Here is a 16,676-nt window from a genome sequence, read left to right on the forward strand (position 1 = left end):
CAGCTCTCCATGCTACTCATCCTGAGCAACCCTCTTTACCTCCTCTGAATCTGCTTACTTTATTCATCTCTTGGTCCTCATCTGTGATTTTAGCTCCCCACACTCACCTCCATTACTAAACTGGTGATCCCTTGATATCTCAGAATGTATCCTATCAACAAATCCCTTCTTTTAATCGAGCTGTGCCACACATTTCTGTTCTCCCCAGTTCCGTTCAGTATCTACTCATTAGTTATGTGATCCATCCATCTTGTCTTTAGCATTCTTCTGTAGCATCACATTTCAAAAGCTTTTTTCTCTTCTAGTGTAAACTGTTCTTCGTCCATGTTTCACTTCCATACATGGATACACTCCATGGAAATGCTTTCAGAGAAGACTTTGTAACACTTAAGTCTATACATTCCATCAACAAATGCAAAACAATGATAATGGCATATAGTAAAATTAAATCAAGTTATGCTGAGAGAATCATATTATGTAACGAGACACTCCAAGTAGTAGAGGAGTTGTGTTATTTGGACAGCAAAATACGGATGATGGCTAAAGTATAGACGATTTGAAATGTAGACTGGCAATGGCTAGAAAAGCATTTCTGAAGTTGAGATTTAATTCTTCTCATAGTAACAACAATAATTAGGTACACTTTATATAACTAGCTTGCAATGGCTCCTTTCCCCTGGTTGTAACTTTCATTCATTTGACATCCCTGAAGGCTCTTATAATGTAGTGGTTTATAGAACACAATGTGCAAGTCAATTAATGGCTGGAAAAAGTTGGAAGAAGACAGCAGGAATTAGATTTATACTGGCTCCCTCACTTCTTATGACAATTTAGAGCTGCTGTGTGCCAAGATAAGTTTTCAGATAATTGAAGAACATAACTCAATCAACAGTAATACCACTAATTAAAAGAAATGTTAGGTGATGTAAAATGAGCAGCTAAACTCAAATAAGACATTAGTAGCCTTTCATTTCTTTCCATACGTACTTATCTACTACAGCAAGAACTCTGATAGCCTGGACTGCTATCTCAGGAGAAACATCTAATGTCATTGCAATAAGTCTTGCTTTACTATGCGAAAGAAAATGTTGTGTTTCCTGCTTTGGTTCTCCTGTTGAAATAACTGATTCCATAATCTGTAAAACCAAAACAAAGGTTTACATTAATCCCAATGAATTCTTATACAGGAAAAAATATTTTATAAGGTCAATACACATATGGGAACTGTGATTTAGTTACATACTAATACAGGAAAACATATTTTATAGGACAATTATAATATTTTATGTATGGGAAACATCATTTAGTTACATACTAATATGAATTGCTTTTAATAATGTAAATCTTTTCTCAGCTTTCCATTAAGTTATGGGCATCTTAGTACGAGTGCAAGGACAAGTCTGCAAGTTTTGAGAAAGTAATGAAAATTCCAGTTTTACCAGAAACTAACTTTAATATCATCATTATACATGCTCTTCTTTTGTAAAATTTATTTTTTCTACATTCTGTGAGACCATCTAAATGAATACTACTCCATTGTGCAAAGAATTACTAGATAAAAATATCATAAGATGTGTGAGAACTACATTATAATGAAAGATCCTGAACTACTGTGAGGATCTCCCATGCAAAATAAAAGAGTATAGTACAAGAACATCAACTTTGACTACATAACTATTCCATACACCATTCATACATTTTATGTTGGTTGGAATGGATTCTGCACAACAGTGTGTAGTTTTACATACAATGTGTTAAGGAGTAAAGGTTGAATAATTTCATCACAGTCAGGCTCAAACCTGGTTGCAAAACAGAGTGAACAGTGTAAAATCTTGTAGGGGTGGGGAGCGGAAGCTTCACTGTGGAGGAGAAGAACAAGGCACAACTGGAGTAGCAATCTTGCTGGGGGGAAAAGAGGTGAATAATGTTAAATGCATCTATATTGTAAATGATAGATAAATTAATCACATCTAAGCCCACCAACTTAGTAATTGTACGAGACTATTTTTCAACTTCAGGGTACAATGAATATTAGACGGAATAAATGTATGTTAACTCAGATTAGAGCCATCTTCAATTAGACCTAGATAGTGCCAATCTTAAAGTAACCCACCAGGGTATTCGACAGCGCTAACGCACTGCTTCCTGGACTCAGGTAGGCGCGCCGGCCCCGGTTTGAATCCGCCCAGCAGATTAACGACAAGGGCCAGTGTGCTGGCCAGCCTGGATGTGGTTTTTAGGCGGTTTTCCACATCCCGCTAAGTGAATACCGGGCTGGTCCCCACGTTCCGCCTCAGTTACACAAGTCGCAGACATTTGAAACACGTCCACACTATTTCACGATTTACACTAGATGCAGACAGTTGGGGTACACTGATTCCGTATGGGGCAGGAGAGGGGGGGGGGGGGGGGGCAGAAGGGCATCCGGCCATCCCTAAAACTAACACTGCCAAATCCGTTGTAACCACGACGACCCTGCAATCGCTGCAAAAGAAGAAGATGCAAAAGAAGTGCCAATCTTAAAGTGTAATTTAAGTTTTAAAAGAAACAAGAAGACTAACACAAAAAGATGGAATTAATAATATGAAGAGAATGCGCTAAAAGGACAAACATCTTAAACAATAGTGGTGACACCTTAACATCATGGTTAAAGTCAAAGACATTGTGACAAAAACTTCAGATGAAAAACTGAGTTGGAAGGGGGAGAGGTGGACAAAGAAAACCATAGATGATAGACAATGTAATAAACTTGATTTTGGAATGGGATAAATACAGGAAAAGTCATGAAGAACACATCACACAGCAATACAAAGAGACTATGGAAATGAAGGTAAATAATGCATGTGTAGGAATACAGAAACAGGCATGAAAATTGAATTAGTGAAAGCATACAGTCATAAAAATTGAATTAGTGAAAGCATTAATAAATAACTATTCAACATATGGATAAGATCATGCTTGGTAATAGATAAACAAAGAAATCTATTACTAATGCAGATGAAACAGTCAACAGATGAAAGGAATTTTGGAGAAATTGACAGAGGAAAAGAAACCATCATGTGAGAAGAACACATCTAAGAAAGAGAAGAAGTGCTAGTAGATGAAGTAAGACCTTGAGCTATGATAATGGAATCTGAAGCAGCACTGGAAGAAATGAGATGAAAAAAGTCTCATTTCAGATTAGCTGGCAGATGAGCTCCAGCAGAACTGTGAGGAAAAATCAATTAACAATAACTTCCTTACACATCCTTTACTGACCTAGAACAGGCATTTAACAGCATTAACTGGAAGACTCTCTTCAAGACCTTGAAAGGTACAGACCTGGACTTGAAATATTTGCAAACAATATTACACGCATACAAAACCGTAAGTGTGAAGATAAAGATAAATGGAGAGCCAAGTCAAAATCAGAAAGCAGTAAGACAAGGATACTCATTATCACCTAACTTATTTACAAGATCATACTCCAGATCTGTGTTTGGGAGGAGGAGGTGGGGGGAAGAAGGAAGGCTACTCACCTTAATTCATGTTAATTTAACAGTGATTTATAAAACATCTTTGAGATTTCATGACAAACAGCTCCGGGTACACTTGCTTACCAGTCAATGTCCATTAATGTTCTGGTTATCTTCAAAATGCTGCAATATCCATTACATGTTCTAGCTTAAGTCCTACTATGCTTTCTTTCACTGCCATCCACAACATGGTTTCCTTTTATGAGGTAATTCTGCAGGGGCAAAAAAATCATCTGGCGCAAAAAGGCATGAAAGGGAAGCAGTGGTTAAGAAGGTAGTGAGATAGGGTAGTAGCCTATTCCCAATGTTGTTCAATCTGTAAAATGAGCAACCAGTAAAGGAAACAAAAGAAAAATGTGGAGTAGCAATTAGAGCCGAGAGAGAAGAAATAAAAACTTTTGAGGTTTGCCGATGACATTGTAATTCTCTCACAGACAGACTTGGAAGAGCAGTTGAACAGAATGGACAGGATCTTGAAGGGAGGATGTATGAGGAACATCAACAAAAGCACAACAAGGATAATGGAATGTAATTGAATTAAATCAGGTAATTCTGAGGGAATTAGATTAGGAAACGAGTCACTTAAAACAGTAGATGAGTTTTGCTACCTGGACAGCGAAATGACTGATGACGTCCGAAGTAGAGAGGATATAAAATATACACTAGCGATGGCAGGAAAAGCGTTCCTAAAGTAGAGAAACTTGTTAGCGCCAAGTATAGAGTTGAGTGCCACGAAGTCTTTTCTGACAGTTTTGTACGGTGTATAGCCATGTACGAAAGTGAAACATGGAAACAGTTTAGACAAGAACACAATAGAACTTTTGAAATGTGGTGCTCCAGAAGAATGTTGACAGTTAGGTGGGTAGACCATGTAACCGATGAAAAAGTACTGAACATAATTGCGAAGCAAAGAAATCTGTGACACAACCTTACTAGAAGAAGGGATCAGTTGGCAGGACACCTTCTGAGACATCAAGGGATCACCAATGTTGTACTATAGGGAAGAGAGAGAGAGAGAGAGAGAGAGAGAGAGAGAGAGAGAGAGAGAGAGTGGGGGGGGGGGGGTAAAACTGCACAATAACCAGATTCAGAAGGATGTACGTTGAAATAGTTACTCGGAGATGAAGAAGCTTGCACAGGATAGAGTAACTAAGAGAGCTGCACCAAACCAGTCTTCATACTGGAGAGCACAACCACAACCACAACCACAACCACAACCACAACATAATAATTATGCAGTCATCTTATTGCTCTATTAAACTTAGTAAAGGGTGTATTCCAATATGGCACTTTGCCTTCTTAGCAAAGTACTTTTGCTTTGTCCTTTTATTATGGCAATTTGCCTTGTTAGCAAACAACTTTTGCTTTCTAATTTTATTAGATATATAATTTTCTTGGTCTCTGGGGGTGTTTAAACAAAAGCTACTTGGATGTGGAATTTGTCACTACATATAGCCTATAATTCACAAAATGTTCCTTTCAATAATATATATTAAACAATAGACTTACCAAAGTAGAAATTTTCTGATATTTCATTACAGTGAGAGATTTTAAACTATCGTGAAGAATAGTACAGAACAACAGGAGAGTGAAACACCTATATTGTTAACTCAGGACTAAAAGTTTGAGATTTTTTGTTCACATTTTTCCAATTCTAATGGAAGCACAGTAAGTGAACCATCGAAAATAGTGCACATTTTTCTGTATAATAATTAACAAATTGATGAGGTAATAGTAAAGCTGTCCTCAACCTAAATGTTGAATTACACACTGAAGTATTTCACCAGCCATGGTCATACTTAAAGTGATATGCCTTTGGCTTCTTCTGTGACCTTTGCGCTAACTACCTAGCCCTAACTACCTAGCCAGTTACAGATGGTGGACTTCACAAACTGTAGTGCAACCCAGCATTTTTCACACATACAAATGAATGATAGACACGAAAAATAGGTAACTGACTGAAAAATCTTGAGGAGTGGAGCTCACGCCTTTGAATTTGTAGTCTGACACATTCACTAAGCCTCCGAGCTATACTAATAAACTGTTATCTAATATCATGTTACTGCTCCATATAACATTCAGGGGTCACTGCTGCAGCTCATTTAGAACGACTCTACTCCACTGGCTACAAATATTACGAGGCAAAAGACTTACACAAACAGCATTAATAGAATGCCCAGGCACTTTAAAATCCTTTTGAAGCCATTTTGACTATTTTTCGACCTTGACTGTCTCAAAAAAATATGTGAAGTTTTTAACTAAGGCTACCAGTCACAAAATTTGTTAAATAATGTATTATTTATTGTGTAACATGTTTCGAAGGTATACCTCATCATCAGGCTATATGGCATTACAAAAACAATTTCACAATAGGATCATGTAGATGTTAAACAGTCTTTTCATAAATGCTGTGGTTATCCTGTGGAAGAAGGGAAGACCTAGTAAGAGGTGTTCCACAGGGTTCCATTTTAGGTCCATTTTTTTGGCGTACATTAATGATTTCCCATCCCACGTTAGGGATTCTGAACCAGTACTGTTTGCAGATGACACCACTCAATTGATTGAAGGGAATAAAGAAGAAAATCTTACTGCATCTGCAAAAGATATTACAAAAGTAGTGTCTGAATGGTTTACCAGAAACAGGCTAATAGTTAATCCCCCCCCAAAGAATGCTATTAACGAATTTCCACGTCAATCAAAATAAAAATGCACCACAACCCGTAATATGTATAGGTAACTGAAACATTGGTGCTGTCAATGACACTAAATTTCTTGGTATTCATATCCAGGAAAATCTTAAATTGAGCACTCATATCTCATCCCTAAATTCAAAACTAGCAAAAATGAGCTATGTAGTAAGAATTCTTTGCAACAATACTAGTGCAGTAACAGTTAGGGATGTATACTTTGCTCGTGTACATTCAGTACTGAAGTACGATATCATGTTCTGGGGAAATATACACCAGACAATAACAGTTTTCAGGAAACCAAAGGCAATTATAAGAACAATGAAACTAGTGAGCAGCAGAAAACCATGCAAACCTTTCTTTAAAGATCCTACCCCTTCCCTGCATTTAATACTGGAAGTAGCCATGCATGTCAAAAAAAGTATACTGAGAAAAGAGAACCTTTTTCCTCAGAACAAAAGTGTCCATGATTACAGTACCAGGTCAGACAGTGACATACATGTTAATCATTTTAACACCACATTATGCCAAAAAAGGTATATCATGCAGGAACAAAACTACACAACAGATTACCAAGACACATAAAATCTCTTCCTGACTTAACGAGCTCTAAAAAGTCTGTGACAGCTACCTTGTGTAAAACTGCTACTATTCAATCTCACAGTATCTTACGCAAGAAAAAATATAATTTGTCAATATAATGTAAACTGATAGATAAAAAAATCTACTCACCAAGTGGCGGCAGATTAGATTAGATTTAGATTAGATTAATACTAGTTCCATGGATCATGAATACGATATTTCGTAATGATGTGGAACGAGTCGAATTTTCCAATACATGACATAATTAGGTTAATTTAACAACATACTTAAGTTAATATAACAACTTTATTTTTTTGTGTTTTTTTGTTTTTATTTATTTTTTTTAATTTTTTTTTTATTTTTTTTCTTAATTTATATCTAAAAATTCCTCTATGGAGTAGAAGGAGTTGTCATTCAGAAATTCTTTTAATTTCTTCTTAAATACTTGTTGGTTATCTGTCAGACTTTTGATACTATTTGGTAAGTGACCAAAGACTTTAGTGCCAGTATAATTCACCCCTTTCTGTGCCAAAGTTAGATTTAATCTTGAATAGTGAAGATCGTCCTTTCTCCTAGTATTGTAGTTATGCACACTGCTATTACTTTTGAATTGGGTTTGGTTGTTAATAACAAATTTCATAAGAGAGTATATATACTGAGAAGCTACTGTGAATATCCCTAGATCCTTAAATAAATGTCTGCAGGATGATCTTGGGTGGGATACATACATAACAGGGGCTTTCATTATGTAAGCTTTCGGAACCAGTGGTAGATTTCAGGAAAGTCACCCTGGGTGACTTTTCCAAAATTTACCCCCTTTCCTAGACCTCTCCTGTCCTTTTCCTACACCCCTTTTCCTTCCCCTTAAATGCTTCAACCTGAAGAAGGAGTCGCCTAGTTATAACCTTCTTTTATGTGTGTTCTGCCACCGCTTGGTGAGTAGATTTTTTTATCTATCCAATTACATTACAAATAATTCATTACTTGTAGCCAAGTTAATGTCAACTGTTATGCACCAATTGTCCATTTCCACCAACAGACAAAATACTATCCATCAGCAGTGGTATCATGGGAACTCCTGAAAGAAATTGCCATCTAGTTCAAGAACAGCCAAAAAATACTGGCAGCTTTTTTGGGAAGATAACTTTCAAAAGAAAATAAAAGACAAAGTGCTAACTTCAGCGGCAATCACCACCTCTGTTAAAGTGCATAACAAATGTGTTGACATGGATCCACTCACTACCCTTGAAAGGATGTGCCTCACTAAGCAGTCAGACAGTGAAATGATAGAGTATTTGAAATTCAAACAGGCACATTATCCACTGGTGTTGGATAACAAACAGGGGATGCGTAAGGGGGGGGGGGGGGGGGGGGACCTCAACTTTCTATGCCACTTCCACTCCAATTTCCCAAAACATCTCTCTTGGAGCAAGAATATTTGTAGTGGTAGATGGGCAGGGGTGGGGGGATGGGGTTGGGAAAGGGGGGGGGGATATCTTCTTCCCGAGCCCAAAACAATTCGATCAGGGCAATCACTGCTACCTATACCATAACATATTAAAAAAGTTTGGCAGGAACGTCTCAATGGTGTTTGATGGAATCCCTGAGGATGGAGCATTCAGGACTACTAAAACTGTGGAATGATTGCGCTATTACACTGTCCTTTTTTGCAATCATGTTTAACTCTTCAGCCATCATCAAAATGCCCAGGAGAAACTGTTAGCAGTCGACTCCAATAAAATATGCCTCACTGACCATTGTGTTCTGCTTTTGGATTTGAAGGCTTAGAAACTATAGTAGCAACTGAAGATGCAGACTGCAACATTATCTGTACTACCCTCAATAAAACCATATCCTATGAGGACGTGATTGTGGTTGGAGGGCATGTGAACACTCTCTCTCTCTCTTCTATGGCTTGGGCTCAATCATCCAAAATGTTTACTTCTAGAAATGCAGCAGAGCTGACAAGTAGCATTCAATTTTCCACCACTTCTTTTGGTTGGGGAAAAACAGAATTTACCTCGAGATTTGAATTCTTCACACATTCAGCATGTGCAATCCCATGTCCACACTTTTCTGCTATCGGGAAACAAAACTGTGCAGTATTTTTTGAAGAATGGGTATCTGATTGACCTGGGCACTGTGTTATCCTTCCCAGATGTGAATCACAAAACTATAGCCAAACCACGAAACTATAGCAAACCCAATGACACACTGCACAGCCTTCAGTTCCACCTACTCGTCAGATGAGCACCCAATGTGAAGATGGACCTGGCATGTCTGCATCCAAGCAAATAAATTGCTTCACTGCATAGTGGGGTTTGCCTATTACCAATAGTGACACCACGTGGATCAGCCCCACCAAAAATTACCAAATAGTTCTCACATAAGTGGACGAAGGGATGCACGGGAGCTTGCAACTTCCAGAGAGCTGGGCTTAAGTGCTCTGTTTTGTGCACTGACTGCTGTGGTATAACTTGACTTTTGCAGCAGCAGCTTGAAATGGACACCACATACCCAACCTTCTCCTACGTGGAAACACAACTGGACAATCAGGAGCCCTCAAATAAACCAAAACATTGAGAGTTTTCAATTATTAAAATGTATGAGATTTTAATAACTCAAGTGCATTTAAATATGCTTTTATACTTTTAAACATAATGCTATAAACTTTTCTTCTTTGAATTCCCACAATCTGATAGTAGTTTGTGTTTAGGCTCATTTCTTTAAATATTCAATTTTCTCACATTTTATTTTTGTATGATTTCAGGACAAATACTATTCCTGAAGACTTCATTTTGTGCTTAAATGAAATTCAAGAAAATTTACCAGAAGTTCAATTCATATGACTCCTCTTGCAGAATGAGTGGTTATGCCAATATTCAGCCCGAAACAAGAGCAAAACTTAAAATTTTCAATTTTAGTAAAAAGCAGCCAATATTTGACACTCCATATCTCGGAAAATTGTTGCGTAGTTAATATACTTTAAAAATAGTAATAACAATTAATATCAGAAAATGCATAGTAACTAAAAATAATTAAATAAATAAATTTGCAGTTTTTCATGTGCATATTATCCAGGAAGCACAAATTTTTCAAAGTTGCAAACTTGGGTTCACACTGCCATAACTGGTCCTAATAACACACAAAAAACAAGAACTACATCACATTTCACAATTTTAGTGTGTAACATGACTGGCCTATGACACTTCCATTCAAGACAATAATTACACTGAAGTCATTGCGGATCATGATAGTCCCCTGTACATTACAAATGGGGGATGAATCAAGCTACACCACAACTAGGTAAATGGCTTCACTAATCACACTTATTTCATATTCACTTTTCATTAGACGTGATCCTTACCTGATAAACTATGACTAAGCATAGTATTTAATCATATGTACACCTATTTGTTTCAAATTGTTTTGACTTGCTATTGTTTTGCAAATGAGAAATAGTTGGAGGAATTAACTATTTCTAACCAAGTCACTGGTGGCAGCAGTCATAACAAGAACCTGAACTCACTATATAGAGTGAGCAGTCTAAGTACCACTTAAGTCAACAGATTACAGCACAATGTTGTAATTTCTCAAAAGTGAAAATAACAGCTACAATGAAATTCCTTAGTGTAAGCTCCTTTTTGTATAAAGCCAAAAAAATATGAATGTGGGTCTTGGTTATAATATACATACAACTGTTAATATTTACATCTCCTAATTATTGAGTGATCTATTTAACTTTCATTACGAATGGAGGTTTATAACTATTACTGGTGAACCTGGCAATGCTTTGCACATTGTCTGTCCATCTCCTCTTCCATCTCTCATTGGCAGTAACAGTCAACAAAGGTCAAGATCAGAGAATCTTTGAGTGGGACTTGAAGTTGCATAAAGTGAATGGGTAAATCAGTTGGGATCATTGCATAAGGGATATAAGAGACCTCACCTGTTGCTGGATCTGTGAAGATAGCAGCTTCTTCAGCGGCAGTATTTTGCATAGTTTTAATCTGCAAATGGGTTGGCTTACAAAGTTTTGAATGGTTCATATTCTGTAGTAGTATTCTAGCCGTAAGCTGACGAGCCATAAATACAACCTTCCTATTGTGCATCTTCATATTTCCACTGCACAAAGATTGTTCCATAAAATTTCAGGCATGCACGCAAATAAATTTCACTTCTTCTTTTGATATTTTGGCTGTATATCCTCTGCCGTCTTCAGAGTGAGCCAGGTGACTAACACTCCACCACTCGCTCAGCCTTTTAAACCCGCAGACCGCACCACTGTGCCAGATGCTTTAAAAATTCTTTTAATTTATCATCACCATGGGGCTACACTACAAACCCATCTCTTGAGTCATACGGTAACCTCAGCTGTTTATGTGTCATCCATGTAAATAGTTTTTTCTTCGACATAGTGCTGTTGAGTCCTGTGTTCAAGATTTTCAACTTCAAGGCATTGAGATGTGGAGATATTTGTCTCAGTGTTTACCAGTTGGTTTGGAGACAATGCACAGCATTCATGCACGGATGTTGTTATTTCATTAACTTCATCAAGGCACTTCCTGATACTTCAGTTAATGATTCGATCTCATACTTGAGTGATATATGTTTCAAAGTAACTGCAGAATTGCTAAGATTAATAAGACAAGATTTTCATTTGTCAGGTGCATTATGCAAGTAGTTGGACCACGTTGATCCTAATCCAACATAGACAACATTCAGAGTTTAATGTTCTGTGTAGATAAAGGCTTAACAGCGGCTGATGGCAATGATGTTGCTTCTTTACCATTACTGAATTATGAAGTTTAATTTAACATGATAAACTGACAGTACTGTTTCCTAGGACAAAGGTGGTGTGGTTAGATCTCAGGTTCTCATAATTAATAGCAGGCTTATTTCATAACGTTTAAATCTGATAACGGTGACTGAGCTTCACCAAAATTAGTTGTGTAAATTCTCTCTAATTTACTGCAACCATGGCTTGACTACTGTACTGAAGTCAAATAAATTTAAAAAAACATATTTAGTCACACTCCTTAAGACAGTCATGTCTACTTACTACATATAAAAAAAAAGGTTTTACTTGTCCAACCTTTCAGAGTCAGTGGCTGCTTCTGCTGGCAGATGTTTTTTATTAATACGTCACCTGCATTGATCCCATGATTCATAAGCACTGTCATGAAGATGTGGATAGGACAATGAATGCCAGGATTGTGTCCACTAACATAATTATTGCAGATGTCATTAAGTACAGCAAATTGTGCATACAGTAGGTGCATCAGATGTTTAGTGATGAGTGTTAAGATGATGCTAGTGCTGAATTGTATGTCATTTTTAGTACAACATCACACTGCGTGAATCTGCTTTCCAGTTCATGTACTCATTATGAGCTAAAAAACTGAAGACAGTCTTCAAAATTGCAGCACATACCTTCACCTATCGAGAAGTTCAAGTGTCAACATTTTGCTACAAAAGATATTTTGACTCTCTTCTGTATGTGAGTACTGTAGCCATCTTGGATAAGGAATGAAAGGGTCGATAACATATGGTACAGATCAACGTTGGAGGATTAGACTAAACGCAAAATAACGTGTCTAGATGAGCTCTCCATCACGACAACACTTACCTTCTCCCCCCAAGCAGCAATTGCAATTCTTGGCATGAGTCAGAAACAAAAATTCTGTATCGGTGCCCCTTTGTTTACAACTTTCTGGTTCTATCATCACTGTAATCAGCACTTACACAAAAAGGAAATGTTGACAAATTAAACCATTTGACAAAAGGCTCAATTTCCTGTTTCACTTATGAACAATTTGCACATACAGAAATTCTGACCATTCAGTTTTACGTATTTACTTTTCCTCTATGCTCTACTGATTAGTACTGGGTTCAAAATACTTGTAACTTGCGATAAATTTGCTTCCAATCAGAGATAACCACTCTTTTTTACAGTCTGCTGCAGCATGTCTACATCCACTGCTGGATCAGGGTGGTGACTTAGTTTCATCATAATGCGTCACTGAGGGTTCCATATTTTTCCTGACAAATGCCAAATTTTACTAAATCAGTATTCCTTCTTTCGTATCACCAGACACCATTACGTATCATCATGCAATAAACTCAAGTATAGGAAACATCCTCGCAGGAACACTCTTCTAAGTATTGCTTCTCAAAGGTAATATCAATACAATATAATGGAAGGAAACATTCCACGTGGGAAAAATTATATATAAAAACAAAGATGAGGTGACTTACCGAACAAAAGTGCTGGCAGGTCGATAGACACACAAACAAACACAAACACACACACAAAATTCAAGCTTTCGCAACAAACTGTTGCCTCATCAGGAAAGAGGGAAGGAGAGGGGAAGACGAAAGGAAGTGGGTTTTAAGGGAGAGGGTAAGGAGTCATTCCAATCCCGGGAGCGGAAAGACTTACCTTAGGGGGAAAAAAGGACAGGTATACACTCGCACACACGCACATATCCATCCACACATACAGACACAAGCAGGTCTGCTTGTGTCTGTATGTGTGGATGGATATGTGCGTGTGTGCGAGTGTATACCTGTCCTTTTTTCCCCCTAAGGTAAGTCTTTCCGCTCCCGGGATTGGAATGACTCCTTACCCTCTCCCTTAAAACCCACTTCCTTTCGTCTTCCCCTCTCCTTCCCTCTTTCCTGATGAGGCAACAGTTTGTTGCGAAAGCTTGAATTTTGTGTGTGTGTTTGTGTTTGTTTGTGTGTCTATCGACCTGCCAGCACTTTTGTTCGGTAAGTCACCTCATCTTTGTTTTTATATGTAATATCAATACAGTTTGATATCAATGACACGTTTCAAATCAGATATTCTTCACACTATGGCCAGCTGCTGACACATTGGCAAAGTACTACTCTGTATTGAAATTAATAAGAAAATACCTAACGCCTGAATATTCAATGCTGGTCTGTAAAACACATGATGAAATAAGAATCAGTGTACTTTTTATAAAATAAAAAGCGCTGTTCATACTTTTATATATAATTTTTAAAAATTCTTTGTGTGAATGACCAATTCATAGCTAGGTGAGAAATTCTAACATGCACGATACACTCTATAATCCCACAATCCGAAACAGATTTTGAGCCCAAGAACCCACAGACAATAATGAAGATTCCTGAGGTCAGCACACAATGAACTGTCAAAGCATTCAATGGCAATCATCTTTCTTCAAACAACTCCAAGATTATGAATCACAATCTCAGAATTATATTTAACACAATAACAGAAATACTACTTTTGACAACAAACAGTTCTGTTCAACCTCCACTAGTTTCTTACAATACAATGAGTCTTTTAGAGTTTCCCACATTTTCCTGACTATTCTGATTAACTGAATTTCCCTGACAATTTTCCAGACACATTGTAATCCTGTAGATGAGACTATGAATCCTTTATCTTAGATAACATGTGGTATTTAAAACCCAACTAAACACTGAGAGAGCTCTGCCCTCTTCTCCCTTTACCTGTTACCTTTTCCCATATTTGATTTTCTTTTTCTTCTCTTAAATGACATGAAATAATTTCTATCAAAGGAAGTAACAGTATGGTTACATTCTGTCAAAGCTATGTAACACACATATAATCAATTTACAACAGAAACTTACTTTCTACAAAGCCTACCTGTATTGGAAGTCTTACTCATCGGTTTTTTCTGAAAGCATGGTCACAACTTATAGGCAATTCATTGTGCTATTATCATGTTTTAAAACAAGCTTGTTATTTGCTTCAGTTAAAAGCTGCAGTATTTTTGTTCCTGGGTTGCTGGTAAGACTTAGGGTAATAACCTTGCACCCTCCTACATTTGCACCCCACTTACAACTTACATCTACATCAACATTCCACAATCCACCTTATAGTGCAGAGCAGGGGATATCCTGTACTGCTACTAATCATTTCCTTTCCTGTTACAATCAAAAACAGAATGAGGGAAAAATAACTGACTGTATGCCTCCACATGAACCATAATTTCTCGTATCTTGTCTTCGTGGTCCTTACATGTAATGTATGTTGGAAACAACAGAACCATTTTGCAGTCAGCTTTAAATGCTAGTTACCTACATTTTCTCAACAGCATTCCTCAAAAGGAATACAGCCTTCCCTGCAGGGATTCCCTTTTGAGTTCCCGAAGTATCTCTGTAACACTTGCTTGTTGTTCAAACTTACCAGTAACAAATGTAACAGCCCATCTCTGAATTGCTTTGTCTTCCTTTAATCCTACCTGCTACAGGTCCTGAACACTCTAGCAGTACTCAAAAACAGGTCTCACTAGTGCGCTGTATGTGGTCTCCATTACAGATGAACCACACTTTCCTAGAATTCTCCCAATAAAATGAAGTTGACCATTCACCTTCCTGCCACAATCCTCACATGCATCACACCAACTAGAAATTTTGTCTAAGTCATCTTGTATCCTCCCTCAGTCACTCAACCTCTACACCTTACAGTACACCACAACACCATCAGCAAACAACCGCAGCTTGCTGTCCTTCCTGTCTGCCAAATCATTTATGTATATGGAGAATAACAGCAGCCCTATCACATTTCATGGGGCACTCCTGATGATACCCTTGCCTCTGATGAAAACTCACCATCGAGGACAGCCTGCTTGGGTCTACAACATAAGAAGTCTTTGAGCCACTCACATATTTATGAAACTATTCCATGTGCTCTCACCTTCTTAAACAGCCTGCACTGAGGCGCCAGGTCAAACACTTTCTGGAAATCTAGAAATTTGGAATCTGCCTGTTGCCCTTCATCCATAGTTTGCAGTATATCAAGTGAGGAAAGGACAAACTCATACAAGCGATTCTTTCTAAAACTATGCTGATTTGTGGACGTAAGTTTCTTGAGCTCTAGAAAATTTATATTCTAACTAAGAATACGTTCAAGGATTTTGCAGCAAAGAGAAGATAGGGATACTGGTCTGTAATTTTGTGAGTCCATTCTTTTGCCCTTCTTATTCACAGGAGTCATCTTGGCTTTTTTACAGTCACTTGGGACTTTGTGATGGGCGAGAGAATCATGATAAATGCAAGCTAAGGGGCTAATGCCATAGAGTACTCTTAGAAAAATTGAACTGGGACACCACCCAGACCAGGAGAATTATTTGTTTTCAATTCCTTCAGTCGTTTCCCTACACCAGGGATGCTTATTACTATGTCATTCATATTGGAGTCTATTCAATGATAAAGCGATGGTATGTTGCACAATTCTCCTGTACGAACCATTTCTTGAATGTGAAATATAAAACTTCTGCAATCTTCAACTGCCACACCAGACTGGTCAACAAGTGACTGGATGGAAGCCTTAGACTCACTTAGCAACTTTGGCTAGAATTTTCTTGGGTTCTCTGCCAGATCTTTTGCTAAGCTCTGACAGTGGCAGTAGTTTTATGCTTCATGCATAAACCTTTTCTCTCTCTCTCTCTCTCTCTCTCTCTCTCTCTCTCTCTCTCTCTCTCTCTCTCACACACACACATATTTCTACTAACCTTTGCAGGTCATCATTTGCGCGCACTCTTTTTTTTTTGAACCAAGAGTGCAACAGCCTCTGCTTTCCCAGCAGTTTCTGAATCTCATCATTAAATCATGGTTAGTCTTTTCCATCCTTTATCCACTTACTAAGCACATAATTCTCCAGACCACAATTTACAATCTGCTTAAATTTTGCCCATAATTACTCTATGTCCATCTTAGTCGAACAAAGATACGTCAGTTAGCTATCTAAGTTAGCCCTTTCTAACAGAAACACTCTGCCAGCCTTCTTAGGTGATTTATTAACCTTTGTAACAACAACAATTGCTATAATGACATAATGAGCACAATCCTCATTTCTAAACTGATGTTGTCG

At 37.6% G+C, this 16,676-nt stretch overlaps 1 protein-coding gene across 1 annotated transcript in view; it reads right to left on the bottom strand.

The window, feature by feature from the left end:
- Positions 1 to 16,676, bottom strand: part of LOC124802832 (cohesin subunit SA-2-like) — a 376,821-nt gene that overhangs the window by 298,450 nt on the left and 61,695 nt on the right. Inside the window, exon 4 of the mRNA XM_047263844.1 lies at positions 988 to 1,136. Coding sequence (XP_047119800.1) covers positions 988 to 1,136 — 149 coding nt within the window. The remainder of the gene's footprint in view (positions 1 to 987; positions 1,137 to 16,676) is intronic.

This window comes from Schistocerca piceifrons, chromosome 6 (genome assembly GCF_021461385.2).
Source record: "Schistocerca piceifrons isolate TAMUIC-IGC-003096 chromosome 6, iqSchPice1.1, whole genome shotgun sequence".
In the NCBI taxonomy this organism is placed as follows: Eukaryota; Metazoa; Arthropoda; class Insecta; order Orthoptera; family Acrididae; genus Schistocerca; species Schistocerca piceifrons.